At 49.8% G+C, this 19,219-nt stretch overlaps 1 protein-coding gene across 1 annotated transcript; it reads left to right on the forward strand.

The window, feature by feature from the left end:
- Positions 1 to 1,440: 1,440 nt before the first annotated feature.
- On the forward strand, positions 1,441 to 12,769 carry LOC119108693 (uncharacterized). The gene is made up of 5 exons (XM_037232319.1): positions 1,441 to 1,559; positions 7,009 to 7,124; positions 7,526 to 7,616; positions 10,778 to 10,955; positions 12,102 to 12,769. Exons 1-5 carry the CDS (start codon positions 1,442 to 1,444, stop codon positions 12,334 to 12,336), a joined length of 738 nt encoding a protein of 245 aa, XP_037088214.1. The 5' UTR covers position 1,441; the 3' UTR covers positions 12,337 to 12,769.
- The last annotated feature ends 6,450 nt before the right edge of the window (positions 12,770 to 19,219 follow it).

Raw genomic sequence — 19,219 nt, forward strand, 5'->3', positions numbered from 1 at the left:
CCTGTGTGGTGTTCCGAGTGAGCGAGGTTGTGTAGCAACTGCACATTTCCAAATAATGCAAGGCACAATACATAAATCTGGTAATCGCACCAGTAATCGATTTATTTTTGTTGCCGGTAGAGATACCTCACTTTCAACTAGTTTTCAACGCAAGCGTCAACATTGCGTAAACTTAGTACCCTCTTTAATGGTTTTTTAGTTTCGGACTTTTCTTTTTACGCGCTTCGGAGGCGCGTGTGATTCCACCGTGTAAGCCGCACATCTTCCGTCATGCTATTTTTCTGAAGGAGCCATAATTCAGACCGCTAGCGCCGCTGCGCTAGCAGTCTGGGCATACTTTCTTCTTTCATCTCCTGTGTGGTCATGTTGGACAGCCTTTTAGAAAAGAACAGCCCTAGGGATTTTGCTTGCTCGTCTGAATGCCCACAACACCTCCTATTGTCCGGTATTTGTGGGCAATTTGCGGTGGCTTATCGATTGCGGCTCTTTCTTTGTCTGAATACTTAAGATGAATTAAGAAAACTTTTAGGCGTTTGATATGGTTTACATTTCGAGTTGCAAGCCGGCTTGGGCTTCAGTCTGTACATTTTGCGTTATGTTTTGCACGCTGCACTTTTTGCCATAACACCATATACTTTGGACGTGTGTCTTACGGGCTTAAAAACGCATGCATCGACCGACCACCAGATTGATGTGCGTGAAGGCTTTAGACCCTTTTTGTTGCAAGCATGAACAAATACTTTTGGTTATATTTTGGATACAACTCTTTGAATATAACTAAGATCGTTATGAGGTGGACTAGATATCCTCTGCTCATCTTAGTAGAAATGCAGCCGACCTTTATGGCATACTGTGCCTGTTTCTTCTCGATGTCGTTTGATTATAACTGGAGTTTGAATCCCTAAATGCACCCGTAATTCCATTGCAGCCGGTCGGCCGATCATCACAGCGGTGTGTGGCCCGGCAAGGCAAAGCTATGTACTTATCGGGCATGCCGTGCCACTTGACCGCAAGCGCTGCTGGCTATTGAACTTGCTGACATAGTGATTTGTGATATTAACCGCTGAGAATGCAAAATTTCCAACTATTGCCCCAGCTTGGTATGATCGAACTGACAGCGAACGCGGGGCACAGACAGTGATAAGCATGTTACAACTGCGCGGAATCCTACGCTTGCCTGTGACGAATGCATGCGCTGGATATCAGGCATACTGCATTGGGCACAATGTTTTGTATCCAGCGCATGTTAACGGCGAAAGCCACAGAGTCGCAGAACCGAAGAAAGAGCACCCGGCACCACTCTTCACTCTGCAGGATGGTGGGCGTGGTCGGACTGGCCACCTCTCTGTCAGCCTGGCTGCTGCTGCTGATGAAGATGTGCGCCGACTTCTGCCAGCGTACGCAGCCGCCGCCGCGGGGGCCGCCCACGCCGCTGCGTATGATGGTCGGCATGAGCAGCTTGTGCAGCAGCTTCATCTCGGCTGGCGTGCAGCCCACCATCCAGGCCGACATGCGGGACCGCACCGCCTTCTCCGGCACGCTCACTGCCGTCTGGATAGGTGCGAGCCTGGAGCGGAGAGGGGGAGGGACGGCGCGCGGTGCTCGGGGGCGGGCATGGTCACGGATGGGCGATTTCGCTCCGTGCTGCTGTGAGTGAGGTCTCAGGCCTAGAGTCTAACTTAAGCTGGGGCGATATTTCCAAATTGAGCGGCCTGATCATCGTGCTTTCTAGAAGCCATTGGCTTTGCAGCCAGTGGTGACAGGTCCAAGTCATTTCCAGTAACTAAAATTCTAGTTCTGTAAAAGTTGTGCTTTAGGAACTGTTGAGCATTTGCATCTCAACTATTTCTACAAGAGGGTTTCCTGGAGCCTACGCAGAGTCGGCGCAACAAGGAAGGGACCAAAAGCATAGTTTTGCCGTTAACATTTTTGGAGGCCCTTTTTGACCTGGCAAAGGCTTTGTAACTCACGTGAATGACCCAGATTCAGGTCAAGGAGACGCCTTAACTGCGCTAGCAGTACTAAATCCGGTTCAAAAGACTTTTTCTACAGTAAGAGGCCCGTTTTTTAAAATCATGAGACCGCCTTTATGAACTTGGTGGCGCACGCTCTGGATAAGAAGACTCACATTCGTGCTAAGGAAACCCTTGACTGGGTCGGGAGACCGCTGTCACAAAATAGGAGGCCCATTATAACTAAGGAGTCCCTGTTTTGAATTGTGAGGTCTCTTTGCAAATTAGACGGCCCCTTTATGAACCAGGGGATTCCCATAATGAACTAGGAGGTTTTCGTTATGAACTTGGAGACCCCGTTGTTAACCATGGGGTTTCCATCATGAACTACGAAACTCCCGTTGTCAATTAGGAGGCCACATTGTGAAATAAGACACTCGCATTGTTAAATAGGAGCCCCCTCATATGATCAAGTTGGCCAATGTTATGAACTAGGAGGCGGCTGGCTGGACTGACATGCATGTACACGTGTATGTATATGGGTATATATGTATATATATATATATATATATATATATATATATATATATATATGCAAACCAAGACACCCCTTTCCCAGAACACGGGCCCTTTTCACGCATCACTTTTCAGAAGAACGCATTTCTGGATAAAATGTCCTATTTTCTGGCAACGAAGCCCTTCTCTGCATTTGGTAGCCATGTATGTGAGTTGGAAAGATCCTATTTTGGATCATGCATCATGCATGCCCTTCTATGCATCAGGAAGTCTTTTTCTAGCACAGGAAGCCATATTTTGCGACTTATTCTGGGATTTGAATGTTGATTGCTCTTTATGTGGATATTGCTACTTGCAACAATGTTTTAAGGGAGTACGTTTGCCCTGTGCCCCTTTCCACACCTTGAATGCAACGTTGCCCAGGAGGGCCCCCCCCCCCTCCCCCCTCCCCGGGGAGAAGGCTCCGTTTTGTCCTGGAGGCCCCCTGAAAATGCTCCCTTCCCAACTCAAAATCCGTGACGGCGCCACTGACAGCATATTGCCGAAAAGGCTACTACTCATAATTCAATTAAGCGAAAAAAGCTTTCAAATGCAGAAAAAGTTTAATGACACAAGAACAAGATCGAGTCCAGGGCCAGCAGATTCCGGCGGAGAAATATCAGACAAGACTATTGGAAAATGCATGGGTTCGATTCGTACCAATCGTCCACGCTCTCGTGCGCAAACAATGCTCCTACCCGCTTCAGGGTGTTTCTAAGGATTCACGTCAGATTTCAGCCAATCTGAAATGTGTCTGACCGAAAGTTGTGCCAGGAATCAAACGGTGAGTGGCATTCATCCCTTTTTTCTGAGCCGATCTTAACTATGTGACGCTGGGACATAAACAGAGAAAGTTGGAGGCATGTAAACTTCATACGCTCGCAGCCCATCTTGTTGTGCACGGTTAACATCTTAAAATAGTCGTACAAAAAATCCAGAAGCATTTCCGTGCTTTCAATCGCTAGTCTAAGTTACCGAAACCATACATCATTGCAAATTCATACGCGTCCTATCATATGTACATGAATGTCGTGGACTAAAATTCACGGGCTTGGCTGGATTCATAACAGGTCTTTTTCAAATAATGACACTTCGTGGATTGGTGCGGACAACCTGCATCTCTGACCCCCCTTGTTAAATTATCACGAAAAGTTGACTTTCCGACGCGTTGATACATTGGCAGCCATTCGCATCGGTCGCTGAAAGTGTCTGGCCGTATCAGGTTACTTTGTAGCGTTGTATACGTGACAAAGTCTGACCACTTTGCATCACGTATCGTCTTGCTCGCTTCACACCACTAGGAATGCCTTGCTACTTAATTCAATCCTCTCATGAGCACAATTTAGGCTGAGCCATTGTCGTGCTTCTAAATCAATGTGGAGCCTTAAAAGATTGGAATCACGGCTTGGAATGCTGGGATTTGGCGTGATCATCGTGTGTAACGGCCGATAAGCCGGCATTTGCAGCATCTGACAAAAGGCTGCTGGCTCAGACCGGTTTGGCAATGATGGACTGCGGAACAGGACTATTACCTGGTGTCTGCACTGAGCGCAGTGATAAGATTGGGCTCCAAGTTGACAGGAGGAAGCAAACGTGATCTGTGTTTGCTGCAGACACACGACCCCCTGAACCGGACATAAATACATATTGTTATGCGCAGTCGCTAACGTTGTGTGGAGGGAAGCCGGTGTGAAATCTTATGCCGTAGGTCGCTGATCAGAACTGGCTGGAGCGCGAAGTCATATAACTTCCACGCGAATTGGAAACAATGGACGCAAGTGACATGGCATGTGTGTGTGGAACATCATATCTCTTTGAACAGACACGACCCCCAATGATGAGCACCCCTCCCCCAATAACACGTCAACTGTGCCAATAAGACACTGGAGGTGGGGCCGAAAAATGCTTACATTCCCTTTCCCTTCTACATATGGGCTTCACCTGCATTTCAGTACTTTTACGAAGCTCACCACTGATGACACTTATTAAAATGTTCGCGGTGCTAAGCGAAAGTGGCGTGATCCGTGCAGCTCTGAAACTTCTTAAGCCATGCTTTCCTGGCTAATATGTGAATTTATGGTAAGATATGGATCTGGTTCGCTGGAATGTGTATGAAGAAAATATTGACTCATCCTTACGGTGGCAAAAATTGCATCTTTTACCACATGTGTTCGCTAAAGGAGTACGAAATATGCTATTTGGACTTGTGTTAACAATGTCATATTGTGTCGCACCGATATTTGAGCGCTGCAAGTTTAGCAGCCGGACGTCTTAAATATGATGTATCTCAGGCTGGCAAATTTGTTGATGCTATTGCCTTTAAAAATTATTTGGACTACATAGGGCTACTGCTTTCTGTGCCTAACGAGCAAAAAAATCATTTTGACAATATTGGGTTCGTGTACGAAATCTGTCATGCAGGCCTGAACCCAATCAAGAATGTTGGGCGGCCCTCGCCGTGCTGCTGTGATGAAGATACATTGTCACTTTACTGTCCTAAAAGCCCTTTACTTACGCCAGTGCTAAATTAAACGTCACGGCAGGTAACGCTTAGCACGACCATGTACTGGCAACGATACCCAACCATCAACTCTTCGTACCCACGAGCAAGCAAGACATCATAAATTGGCGAGTGCTGACGCTCGTAGCATATATAGGGCTTTTGGCAACAGCGTGGGATCCTTCTGAGCTCATGGACAAAGCCCAAGACCAATGAAGAGGGCCACAAGTGATGAAGAGCACCCGGCCTATTACCATGCAATGCCCCCGTTAACATAGGCCCTCCGAGAAAATGGGAAAACCCAAGACCAATGAGGATTGCACCCTGAGCGATAGACGGTGCCGCGACAGGTCACCCCCCCCCCCCCTCCCACTGTCAACAGCGAAGGGCCTTCAGAAGAAACAAGAAGTACCCAAGACCAATGTGGTGGTCCCCTGAACGACCAAGAGTGCCAGAGGTTCACGTATGGGTCTGTCTGTCAGAGCGCTGGGCCCTTCGAACAAACAGAACTAATCCAAAAACGGTGTATCGAGCCCCTGAACCACTGAGCTCCTGGGCCCTTGGGCGACCGAGAGCGCCCGGGCGGGAAAACAGCATAGGCCCCCAACAGAAAAGTAGGGTTCTCGAAGAGTTCTGGACCAATGCAGAGGGTCCCTGAGCGTTGCGAGCGTCTCGTCGGGTTTGCTTACAGGTCTCTGGTGTCATCGCAAGGCCGGCACGTGGGAAAAGCCCTTGAGCAATGATAAAGGGAGTGCTCCACATTCGTATGGGATTTTAAACTGGAATAGCCGTCTCGAAGATCGTGCGCCACAGTTCACAGCCCTGCCCTTCTCAAAACCTAAGCCCTTCCAGTTTCTGAGCTACATGCCCGCGAAGATGTGCAAGGTTTGTCAGGGACACTATTTCAGGGTTACCCAGTCATACGTGAAGCCATAAAGACGTCCTTCAAATCTTGCCGTTTAATTGGCCATGCGACGATCAAGGCCAAGAAATTTAGAATTGTGGAGTCGCTCATATCTGGCATTCGTGAGCACGATTTCCAGCCATAACGCCCGTCAATTGGCTCCCATTCAATGTTGTGCAAGGTACGATGACGTAATCATTCAACGACGCACTGAGGAGCAGTTTTACTAAACAGAGCAACTGTTGTCTGGAGTAGCCTTTTCCACTTAAAAAGCGTACAACTAATTATAGGTGAGCTTGTTTCATCCCATCTGATGCTTGTTTTTAATTTCTTCAAATGGGGAACATTCCCCTCGAGAGCCGGCAGTCTCGGCGAGCCTGGACTGCTGCCTGTTCATTTCTCACGGTCAGCTGCTGGCCGGCACGCTCCTCACGTGCCACGTCTGATCAGCATCGCTGCCGAAACCTGCGAGTGGCACGCGAGCCGCTGTCCTCGGGCCCGTCTCCGACCGTGGGAGTGTGCCGGCGGTGCTCGACACGGGTGGGATGTGCCGCCGACACCGTTAGCTACCGCCGGCCTGCTGATGAGGCTCGAGCGCCGGATTAGCATGCGGTACGGTGGGGCGCGCCCCGCCGTCGGCGGTCCAGGGAATACGCCACCTGTCTGGCCCGGCGGCCCGCCCATCAGACGGACCCAGGCTGCCGATCCACGCGGCGTTGGACGGCGCGGGATTCCGAGAAGGTCGCCGTCTGTTCGGTCGCGAGGCGAAAATGAAAGCCGTCGAGGTGTTAATGGTCTACGGAGGTCAATGCCATCCTCTAAAATAACAGCTTTGGCGTTTGGTACCTTTGGGTGTTTGAGTGATGTCATGGGTGATAAACATCTCGGTCTTTGAGTGCAACTGTCAGCAATACTGTATTGAATAATCGATTTGGAGTGGGTAGAACCTAAAATTCAGGCGTAAAACGTAACGCACGCTCGCGCATTAAGATTAATTTAAAAACGCGCAATGTATATGTCTGCTCGTGATTTTATGCTTGTGCACATACAAAATAGTAACACAACTGGTAATGACAAAGTGTGTTGACGCTTTGCAGTGACCACCGTAATGGTGCTGTCTTTTGGTGTGACCAGCTACATCCTGATCGGAAGTGATGCCAAGTCGAACGTTGTACACAACCTGGAGCCCGGCAGGCTTCTGCTTGCCATACAGGTCGGTGCATATGCAGTGCAACCATAGTACAGCGCGTATCGCTTCATTCAGGTGTTATTACGGGCACGTGGCTAGGAATTTCCGCTAAGCGTCTCCACAGACTTGAGAGCATCGCATTACATAACAAGGATGACATGGTTGTGCGGTTTCCTCATTCCTGGCATGTCTCTACTGCCGGTCTGAAGCGCATACGAAGCATAACAGCTTCATGATACTTGCTGAACACCTTCTCAAGGTGAGCAGACGCCTGAGTGTGATTAGAGTTATCACCACGTGCACGGCCGAGGTTAGCGGCGTCTGATTCTGTGGTGATGGCTGGTAAATAAAGACCGCACGCCGTTCGATTATTTAATATTTTCGTTGGCGCCGCCGGATGTTATAGCATGTTCTCCCCTCCACAGATACTTATGCTCACGCATGTTCTCACCAGCTTTGTCCTGTACATCAATCCCCTGTATCAAGAGCTTGAAGAAAAACTCAGCATACCCGAAGGCAAGTTGGTTGTTCCCCGAAAATGGCCATTGCAATTTGCCTTTTACTAGGACAACGCACACCAGGACATTGCAGCAGGTCCTGAAGCACGCGACCAGTGAGACTGAACACATGTAGCTCACAGATCATGTGTCTAGCAGTGCACCGTGGTCGAATATCATTGATTCGCCAGATGCTCCATGCGCATGCGCGAGACGACTGCACGTCGGCCGTCAAAGCTGGTCCGATCTTTTCCACCGCAATCGGAGGCTTAGTCCGCGGAGAGATCGGCGATGTAATGCTCCGCCTTTGCAAGGTGGATATAATTAGAAATGTAATTGATTCATGTAGCAGTGGTTGTAGAATAATCCTCCCCAAACAGAAAACCACGGAGCGGTATAACACTCCCACCCAGTCAGCAGTGGCGCAGGCAGGGGGCACAGGGGACACGTGGCTGCCCCCAGGTTCTGAGAGACCCTTCAGGCCACCGGAGACCGACGATGAAGGGACCCATTTTAGCGCTCGAGGGGCCGGCGACAGGCCGGCGAAGGTCGCATTAATTGTCCACGGCGCGCTGGGCCGGGCACTCCATTGCCAGCCAGAGGGCCGTTTGCGCCGGCCGTCATCGTTTTTAAACCTTTTCAACCTACTCCATTTAACATTAATTAATGAGAACCCTTACTTTCCGATTGCCAGGCGCCCTTAACTAGAATACCAGGGGATACATCATCGTCCCCGGTCAAGCCCTGAAGAACCATTCCGTCCCAGCGCGGTATGCCTGCCGGCTGCCATTCTAGCGACACGCGGTAGGGTTCCTTGTTCGATCCGGGGGCCCTAATAATGATCACACATCACGTTGTTCCCCTGCCTGACATGGAAAGCCTCGTGACTCGAGCAGTTGGACCCATATCGGCACAGAAATCCTCATTGAGGCAGCAACATCCTGATCGCCGTGGGTGGTCCAGTAGTTGACACGGATTTCAGTTCTGCTTAACCGCCAATAGCTGCAATTGGAATGATGGGCCCTGACTGGCACAGGTCTCTTCCATGATCTCATCATCATCATCATCATCAATATAAGTTCTCAGGTTTTCTTTCATTGACAGAGGGCTCCAGTCAACGCAAGATGCGCGCTGACATTTGGGGTCCTGTCCACGTCCCTGTTCAGCAAATATTTCCCTGACCGACTCGAGGTCCCTTGTTGACACCGGACACTGTGTCAGGTACTGCGGGCTCCTGGTCGACGCAGCATTATTGCAGCAGCTTCGACCAATGCAGGTCGCGGACCGCGGTCATGTTCCTGTTTGGGATATGGTTCCCCGGGGTTCAAACCGGCACGGCTCTCAGGGGTCCCCGATCGGTGCAAAGGCCCCGCAGATTGTCATCTAAGTGCTCGTCTCCGCAGCCCGCGGCCTCTGAAGAAAACTCCGCCCATCTCTTTTTGCCCTCAGACCCTCCAATCGGGCCCTTGATCATTGGCACCGGTGGGCCCTCCAGGCTCTCTTCAGGCCTCCTCGAACACTGCTTCTGGCCAAATCGGGCTGCTTGCCAACAAGGTTAGGCACTGTGGCCCCTGACAGACGCTGGGATCCCAACCAATATAAATCGCTGGTTCCGGCTTTGTCCCTGCTTGGAAAATTGGCCCTCAAGCCCATACCGACACGTAGCCGACTGTTCGGTACTGGTGGTGTCTGGACGACACATGGGTTTTTGTCGTGTTTGCCTGAGAACCTTACACGTGTTTGTCTGAGAACGTGCATTCTTTTGCAGAGTCGACGAGTGTAACAAATAACATCAAAAAGTGTTTAGCCTGCGCGCTCGCAGTCTCAGGAGCAGGAATAGTGATGGCCGGGTTTGCAGTTTCCGTAGAACCGAAAACGTAAAACCGAGTCAAACTGCGAGCAACACCAGGCGGCGGGCGCAGTGCACGCGAGAAAGACTGTCGTGAAATAATGCTTCTGAAAGTCGTTCAATGTGGACCGTGCCGCTCAAAGTTTAGACTGGGTCGTATCCCTTTTTGCCATTTTGATGTTGTTCTTTAGACAGATCATTCGTCGCAGCCCTATGACGAATCAAGATTCACCTTTACTCTTCCTGCTCCACCATCAGATTGTCGTGCTCCCATTCGTCACCGCTTAGTTTTAACCACGGGACCGACGATTGTTCTGGCTGATCGATTCCGACTGAATGTTGAACAGATCCAGGCAAACATGGGTTGCCCATGTCAACACAAATTTTTGACCCATTTTGATGCATAATCTACCTTCACGTCCTCAATATCTATGTAGAACCCAGGTCAAAATGTCGGCAAAGCTTTTGAGTTTTGTCGATTTAGAAAAAAATACAATGAAACACTGCAAAATGAAGCGATTTACGCGCTGAAGCCGTTTACCTCTGGTTTCTTTAGTTGATTGGTTTCAAAATTCAAACAGATCAATGGGATGAAACAAAGAAAAGTCGTGCCCCCCCCCCCCCATTAACATATGGGCCATATTCGGCGATTTCATATTGGAGATGGAGGGGGGGGGGGTCTCATTCGAAGACCCTTTCTTAAACATGTGCCTCCCTCGCCAAGGCTCTGGCTGCGCCTCTGTCAGTCACACAGCGCCGGTCACGCAGCGCGCTGAGTGCCTGGGCGTGACTGGCTACTCGTGATCGGCTGTACGGGGATGTCATGTCATCAAGCCAGCCCCAATACGGACATGCAACGCTGCCGTCCTAAGGACGGAAACCTAAAAAGGTGGATGGACACACCGGGAAAAACAAATGTTTGGTTATTACTCACGAGACTGGACGCCACTTGTTATACAAATCATCCACAGAATGTGCCCCACCACGTACATCTCTGCAAAGTGCGCTCACGTCACCAAAACTAGGACATTCGGTTTTCGCAAAATTAGATTGCGCGGACAGCGATAAGAAGGCGGCATTATTATCAAACATCTGCTTACGAGAGTTGGCTTCTTTTTAAAACACAGATCATGATGGTGCGCATCGGCGTTCACGTCAGCGAGGGTCGAGACCGCGTCACACGACCTCGGCTCACACTCATGGCGAGTGGGCCAAACCGGGACCGGGCTCGCCGAGCGTCACGTCCGCTCACCGCAAGCGTGTTTCGCCACACGCGCGGACCAGCAGCCGGCCGCCGCTCCCTCTCAGCGGCGGCGTGCCTCTGCGCGCAGGCAGCTGGCGGCAGTACTCGTTCCGAGCGCTCTGCATGGGACTGCTGGTGCTGGTGAGCGAGGCGCTGCCCGACTTCGGCCACGTGCTCGACATCATCTCGGTGCTGGCCATCACTATCACGCTGGTGCTGCCGCCTCTGCTGTACCTGCGGCTCGCCGGCCTGCCGCGTGTGGACCTGTGAGCGCAAACGGACAGACTGTGCTGCCACCTGTGTGGTGGGCGGAGCACCAAACTGCTCTTATCTGCCGGATTTGCTGTCATGTTCTGTTAACACGCGCCCGGGCTGCATACCCTTCGCTCGGGTGGGGTCAATTTGACCCCTGAGATCTCAGGAACTAAGAGAACTGGAGACACCAAGTTCACAGGGTGGGTTGGCCCATATGTGAAGCCACTTAGGGCAAAGTTTGAGGTTCCTAGGTCACGACCTTCGGGTTAAATAAGGTCAAGCAAGGTCAAACTCCAGGCTGGTCTCCAAAGCACCCCCAGAACCTAGAAACCTGTTCTAAGCAAAAGGTCTCACGATCCTTTAAAATCAGTGGTCCTTCTTATATTTCGAAGGTCATAATGACCAAAACCATAGCCGCTGTTTTGAGTTTTGCTTTTCAATAAGCGACAGACATTACGTAAGGCAGTATATTCCTGAAAAAACAAAATGTTGACCTGGGTCACTTTAGGCCAGTAACCCATTCTGACCTTCGGTAAGTCCATGGAAGATGTATAACGCGGTTCCTTTTATCAATAAATTCAAACTAGGCACCAGAAACTACGCTAACGAGCAAACTCTAGAGTAACAAAACGGGTTGGTTTTGACCTTGGTCTGGCCTTCATACCTGATCCTAGGTCAGTGGACTTTGGTCATCCAATTGTTATGTTGCCTAAGAAAGTATCTCAGAGATGTATAGCTAGAATAACAAAACGGGTTGGTTTTGACCTTGGTCTGGCCTTCATACCAGATCCTAGGTCAGTGGACTTTGGTCATCCAATTGTTATGTTGCCTAAGAAATTATCTCAGAGATGTATAGCTTCGTCTAACACTCCGCTGTTGCATCAGATCGAATGATTCCCTAGAAATTGACTACGCTAAATCCATGACCTGAATTTGACTTGCCGTACGCTACCGGCCTTACAAGAAACATCTGCATTTTTATGCTAGCATTTTGATTATGTGTACTTGTCGATCTGGACAAGTGAATTGCGGACATTTACTCATGTGCTCATAAATGCATTACAGGTTCATGGCTAGGATTAGTACGTACGGCGCCCCCCCCCCCCCCCCCCTACCCGAATGCGCGCATGCCCACGACTGCGTTTTCTTCCTTTCAGAAAGCTGCGAGCCCTGGAGAAAGCATTCCTGGTGTTCCTGGTGGTGACAGGCCTGGTGTGCGCACTTGTTGCCGGTTTCGGTACAACTTCATTCGTGTTTGTCGAGCAGCAGCAGGGATCCTGTTTCCAACCACGCCATCTATCGGCTTCAAATATAACTGGAACCACTACACCAGCCAGCAGAGCTATCATCTTCAAGCAAATACTAACCTTTAAGCCCGCGACTATTGCTTAGAAAAGCCGACGCTTTCGTCTCTCGGCGACCTTACAAGCCCATTTTATTTCAAAGAAACTGAGATGCGAAGAAACCTTTCAAAGAAGGATGCTTGAAATGAGTTGCGCTGCACGTACGCCAAAAAACAGCAATACATTCCAAGGACGCTACGTTCTGCAAAGCACGCTTGATTTCGGTGCAACCATTCATGATTTTGACCCCCTAGGTGATGGAAAAACATCACTTGTATCAACCAGGCCCTTCTCTTTGCTGACTCTGCAGTCATTCTAAGCGACGTATGCTGACCTTATAGTCCATTGATGCTGTGTACGAATCACAGAGCAGTCATGCAGTCTCGCCTGGCTGACATGGACAAGTCAGCTGTCAAGTGGCCAAATGACGTCATTCTGGGTCAGAGGTCGTGTCGTAGTATTGTATGTAAAAACGCCACAGCAGGTAACAGATATGTCACGTTTTAGAACCGGTTGGGGGGGGGGGGAGGGCGCAGTCGAAGAGGTTAACCCAATCTCCACAAAACCTGATTTTTGCCAGATTTTGGTCAGTGAATTAGCGTCCTAGGTGTTGCATAAAACTATCTTTTTAAAAATGCTTTGTTGGCTCGGAATTGTTTTCCTCTGGAGGAATGGGTTCCCATTTCAAGTAATGTGAACTGCCTTTTTGTAAAAATCCTAGAATTCGATGCAATCCACAGAGAAAGACGTCTTAATCAATTGTAATAAGGAATCGCTGGCGACCACCGCGCCGTAACTGATCATTTTGTATGACCACCACAGCCACGATTATACGATAAATACACGGTACACTGTACAAATACACATGCCACTATTGGGAAAACACGCGCTAACCTTTAGCTGAGATACCCTGCGCTTTTCAAAGCTGCTGCATGTTGCAGCCAAATGTTCTTAATCCCAATCCGGGCGATGTCATCGGAAAATCTTATGAAACATTTGTAGACCGGCTTACCACATGAAGGAGTCGGCATGACAAAAAAATAGGTGCCTAAAAGATAATATTTGGTGCAAAATTGACATGATGCTAATGGCGATGCTTTACGTGCTTACTACCATATAGTATAGCAATAGTTAAAATAATCGTTCTGTATTTACTTGGCACAATACTCCCTCTTTGGTGATGTGCATTGGGGGACTCAAATCGGCATTGAGAGGGTGGGGCTCAGCCCCCCCCCCCCCAAGAGTATATAAGCGACGCCCCTGATTCGCGGTTCCGTGTGGCAGATTAGAGCCAAGGGTACCAATGAACTGGATCAACGCGTCTCGAGTGGTGCGATCAAGGTGCACGCAACAAGCTCTCCTTAGCTAGAACTCTCAACCCAAAGCCATCCATGGAATATATTCAAAATAAATAAAACAAAAGTCGACTTTAGTTGTGAAATTTCCATTGGATGAGCAGCAAAATGACTTAGCGTTCGCATGCGCACATGAAACTGATCGGTGTTCTCTAGTGGAAGTACCTTGCTTACATCCTTTTTGACACCGAGCAATAAAATGCGATATGCTGTGAGATGTACGGCATGCATTTTGTTTATAAAACTGGTGACATATCTGATGGTCTTACAGATCGGTAACGCATTTTTAGCGGTCGAACATTAAAGACAGCAGCAAGGGTGAAGTTTCCTGTCCTGGCGGAAGCTCAGGCCGTCAACTTTGAGAAGGAAGTGGGCCAAAGCCGATGAGAAACACTTTTTGTATATTTTTGGGATATCTTTGGTTGGGTTGGCATCTTTTGGGGCCGGCTGTGACTTTTTTCTCAGTACTCAGGCACCAACTAATGTTGTAAAACTGCGCCCCTGGATGGGAGCTAGATACGCAACTTTCTCCAAGATAAATAATATCGTGGAACCATCAAAACGTCCAAGACTGCAGCGTCCGGTGTTCATATCACTCAAGATCGCGACGTCCAGTGTTCATAACTCTGGACATTTCAATACGCATCCAAAATATCATCCCACAGTCCAGCCCACCTCACTCACTCAGTGATCCAGCCCGCAAAAACCCGGCTCAAGATCTCCATTGGGAGCCCTTAGACAGACTCTTCTCGGTGGTTTTACCGGCCGCACGACGCCATGGAAGTTCGATATCGACCAAAATCGTGCGTAAGTTCCCTACTAAAAAAACAAAAATGTTTTCGTACTGATGACAGACTTTAGACTATAGTCGCCACCCCAGTTACAGACACGTCCGCCAAAACAGGAACGCAAGTCCACCTCTCAGCAAGTTTGGTTTCCATGTGACCTGACGGATGCCTTCAGTCTTGGCTAAGAGTCACACAATGGGACAATGCAGAGTAACTACGATGCCGAACGCAAGCCCGGCCCGCAGGGACGCATCCTCCGGGCGCATGGATCACAATGAAATCTGAAGCCTACTATTCCCATTCAAGGCTTACAGGCCCCGTGTTAAAACTTATGGACATAAGAAATGGAGCTCGACCTTACAATGAGGCATCAACGACCCCTTTAACCAGGAATGAGTAAAGACTCATTCATGCAGGAAATGTAAACTCACTCATGCAGATTCATTCATTTCCGAATGCAAATACTCATTCCACCACACCCACAGTGGGCCTAGCAGTGCAGCTTCCGTTCGTGTCCCTCAATAAATGCTAGCCCGTACGGACAGAACATGTTCACCCGCATCCAGGCCCCGGCTCTCCACGAGCGCTTGCCGTCTGCAGTAGACGGAAGACTGCACCTGAACCATCCGTGCATCCGCACAGGCAGGTGGCCGACTTCAGGCGCACTGTCAGGGCAGCCGACAGACGTGGGTACACACCGCGGCGCGAACAGATGGCCCACCCGGACCAGGAGCAGCACAACTTCCCAGCCGGGCAGCGCAGGGTTTTAGTGGGCCAGCGGGTCTGTTGGCTACCGCGCTCTTGGCGGACATGACTATGAGTTCGAGATCCTGACTTCGAGTCCAGGTCCACACACTGGTGTCTTTTGCTACAGTTCGAGTTTCAAGTTAGCCGTTGTCACTCTACACGAGCCGGAGGCCGAGTTCGAGTTTAATCTTTTTCACGGCCCATTTATAACCAAGTCGGGGTTCGATTCCATGTAGATTTTGTTGGAGTCTACCTGTTGCGCTTCGCAACGCGTGTGACATCATTAGCCGCATGACTGATGTCAACTTAAACGGCACCTCCTGGCGTATATCGCTGTCAGAGGCTGCCTTGGGGCGAGGCTGTGCATAATGTCTCGGGGCCCGTGAGTTTAATCGAGAAAAAATCTGACACCAACCGATAGCCGTGGCCAGCGTGTGATCCAGGAATGAATCTTTCGCACGTGTTCCGTAGCTATAACAAGATAATATGCAAACTGCCTTAAAACAAGCAAAAATTCGGTACCCTTTTGGACAGAGTTCAAGACCTCCAACCCACGTGATCGGGCGTAGTCAGACAAACCCGGACATGAACGTGACGAAGGGCCTATTGCTGGAAAGATTAAAAACATGCGCAAAAAATATCAACACGAGGCACGCCGTGCTGTTCAATCAACAGGGTATTTGTTAAAACTGGAGCGTAAAACTTGAGCAGCCTAGGCGTATTCGGTACAACCTTCTACTTGAATATATATATATATATATATATATATATATGTTTGTATTACATGTAATATATATATATATATATATATATATACACATCTACACACACACATATATATATATATATATATATATACATATACACAAATGCATACAGAATCTAGAATGCAGAAAGTTGCAAAGTGCTGGAAGTAAGCGCTGCAGCAGAGCCACTGTTGTAGTAGCGCGGGAGAACGGGATCGGAGGACGAAGCAGAACAAGGCGCCACCGATCAAGGACGGTCCACTTCGAGAAGTCCGAACCCATCCGACCCGTCCGACCCCCGGGGCGGGACGGGAGAGGGTGGAGTTCTGTACCGCTCCTGAGTTGTCTCTTCTGACCCGAGCTGTCCCTGTGTGCTGGGACAGGACAGGAGCCCCGTGCCGTGCCTACCGCCACGTAGGGTGTGCCAATATCCCAGGGCATTACGTCATCGCTAGCGGATCGCACTTGCTGATTAGCCCCCGTCTGATTTATGCCCACGAAAGCGCGCACACAGATGCAGGGCAGGTTATAGATACTTGGAAGTAGCAGTGCGCCGTTATTGATTGGTGGGGTGCTCTTCACAGATCCATTAAACCGGTCATCGCACCTGTGCCGGTTTATTGATTCACCTGCAGCTGCATCTGTGCAGGCTCCCACCGTCAAAAGGTCGGCTCAGATAGTTTTCGGGGTCGCCAAAAATTTCAAAACAAAACCGCAACCGATGACATGGTCAGGAAAATCGCCAAGTCAAAGTTTTGCGTTAAAGTACAGTCTAAAAGCCATGGAAATTCAATACAGCGAAAGCTTTCAGCAGTTCTTCAGAGCAAAAGCCTCTTATACACAATTACAAACGAGAGTTTCCTAAACTACTAGGTTTTCATTGTGGTCATGGCTCTGGAGCCTTCTGGAAATGCTTGCGCAAAGTAAAGTCGTAGCTCTTAGTGCACGCTCGGATGAGGAGAGGGCCAGTTTGGGTCCCCGAAAGTTTTTCCAAAACTTTTTTTGAACGGTGCAGCGAAGCCGCACCAAACTTTGTCTTTCTGTGGACAATTAAATAGCCAATATTTCCGTATATCAAGCTGGAAATGCCTCGCAACTTGATTGACCTAAGGCAGGTCAAAGTCAAGTGAAGGCTGTCGACGAAGGCAATTCATATATAATCGCTCAGTAGAATGTGACCGGGTAGAATTAAACGAAGCCATACATCTGAGACGGATTTTAGACGATGCGGCTACGAGCACTGGGTTTGAGCAATTTCACTGACCCTGGGCAGGTATGGAGGTCATATCAACATCACAGCTAGACCGATTTACTACTGGAATACTTGCGCGATGGAATAGCTCTTGGCGCTTCTTTCTAATTCATGGATCACAACGACGTCAGAATAGTTCTTATTTTGGCCACATGAAGACCAGGGAAGGTCACTGACCTAAAGTGAACTCATGGCCAGCCGAACGCGTGCTGCAATGTCGTAGTTACAGATGGCGCCGTGATGCAGTGGGCGCCGGCAGTAGTGACGTAAGGGCCACCGGCAGCAATAACGTCAGCACCGCCGGAAAGCAGTAACGTCAGGGCCGCCAGCATCAATGACATCAGGGCCGCCGGCAGCGGTGACGTCAGGGCCGCCGGCAGCAGTGACGTCAGGGCCGCCGGCAGCAATGACATCAGGGCTGCCGGCAGCAGTGACATCGGGCCGGCCGCAGCAATGACGTCAGGGCCGCCGCAGCAGTGACGTCAGGGCCGCCGGCAGCAATGACGTCAGGGCCGCCGGCAGCAGTGACGTCAGGGCCGCCGGCAGCAATGACGTCAGGGCCGCCGGCAGCAGTGACGTCAGGGCCGCCGGCAGCAGTGACGCCAGGGCTGCCGGCAGCAGTGACGTCAGGGCCGCCGGCAGCAGTGACGTCAGGGCCGCCGGCAGCAGTGACGCCAGGGCCGCCGGCAGCAGTGACGTCAGGGCCGCCGGCAGCAGTGACGTCAGGGCCGCCGGCAGCAGTGACGCCAGGGCTGCCGGCAGCAGTGACGTCAGGGCCGCCGGCAGCAGTGACGCCCCGATCGCCACACCGGGAGGCTGGGCGCTCGCACCGGTGCTCGGTATAAAACAGAGCCAGACATGCGACTGCCTGATGTATGGCCGGCGGTCCGACGAAGATCTGACACTGTGGCAGTCGGAGGACTGAAACGGCCATGGATTCTCCGGCACCCCAGTGCTGTCTTGTTGCACCTCAGCTGTCTGCTGGCTCGCGAAAGCCAACCTGTCGTCGCACATACATTGACGGTCTGTGAACGAGGCCGCTCTGGCATTGAGGCGCGTGGCACTGAATGTCTATTTATGCTATGCTAAGTTTTTGTGCCTTGTGTTTTTTACCTGGCGATGCAACCGATGTAAGCTGATGCAAGCGGATAACGCGAGGGAGATTAAAATAGAAATATAATAAGGTATGTATATATGTATTATATATATATATATATATATATATATATATATATATATATATATATACATCTCTCTTCTCTCTCTCTCTCTCTCTCTCTCTACTCTCCTCTTCTCTCTATCTCGCTCTTCTCTCTCTCAGCTCTCTCTCGTCTCTCTCTCTCTCTCTCTCTCTCTCTCTCTCTCCTCTCTCTCCCTCTCTCTCTCTCTCTCTCTCTCTTCTCTCTCTCTCTCTCTCTTCTCTCTCTCTCTCTCTCTCTTCTCTTCTCTCTCTCTCTCTCTCTCTCTGTCATGGCTGCTTAGGCGTAGGAACCTTTCGAAAAGTGGGGGCCAAGCTCAGAGCGTACTTCAGAAACTTTTTTGAAAGTAAACCCGATGGCCGGATTGGGGAGTGGGGGGGGGGGGGGGCAGAGATGGTGGTTGTTATCGCTCTTTATTCAGATGCAATGGCTGCTATGCTAGATATACACCTAGAGCTGTTTCTGACTGGTGCACAATCTTGCCTATTCGACTCATTGCCATTCGGCAAATAAGGCTATCCCAACTTCCCACGATTAGTCGTTCAATTCAACATTGTCTTTCTTGGGAAGGCGAAATTGCACGAGCGGGTAGGCATGTTGGGCCATTAAGCAGGGGCATGCCCCCACAGGGTAGATGCCAAAATACGACCTGGGTATAGGTTGGTGAGAATTTTGAAAGTGAATCGATGGCTCATAGTGCGACAAATTTTCATGCGCCTTCATTTCGCTGGCTGCTTTTCAAGAGATAAGACTTGCTGCAGCATTTAAGGCGGAAACAAATTCGGAAGCTTCAAACTGCCAAAACAATGTGACAAAGGCCATACAATTGGAGATTCTCCTTTAAA

This window comes from Pollicipes pollicipes, unplaced genomic scaffold (assembly GCF_011947565.3).
Source record: "Pollicipes pollicipes isolate AB1234 unplaced genomic scaffold, Ppol_2.1 Scaffold_6686;HRSCAF=7923_pilon_pilon_pilon, whole genome shotgun sequence".
NCBI classification, from domain to species: Eukaryota; Metazoa; Arthropoda; class Thecostraca; order Pollicipedomorpha; family Pollicipedidae; genus Pollicipes; species Pollicipes pollicipes.

What these genes read in the sequence shown, in the direction of transcription:
- LOC119108693 (XM_037232319.1), top strand. Translation starts at nt 1,442, where the DNA reads ATGGTCGGCATGAGCAGCTTGTGCAGCAGCTTCATCTCGGCTGGCGTG. An exon ending in GGCTTCTGCTTGCCATACAG is followed by an intron (nt 7,125 to 7,525) that starts GTCGGTGCATAT and finishes TCCCCTCCACAG; the next exon opens with ATACTTATGCTCACGCATGT. An exon ending in AAAACTCAGCATACCCGAAG is followed by an intron (nt 7,617 to 10,777) that starts GCAAGTTGGTTG and finishes CTCTGCGCGCAG; the next exon opens with GCAGCTGGCGGCAGTACTCG.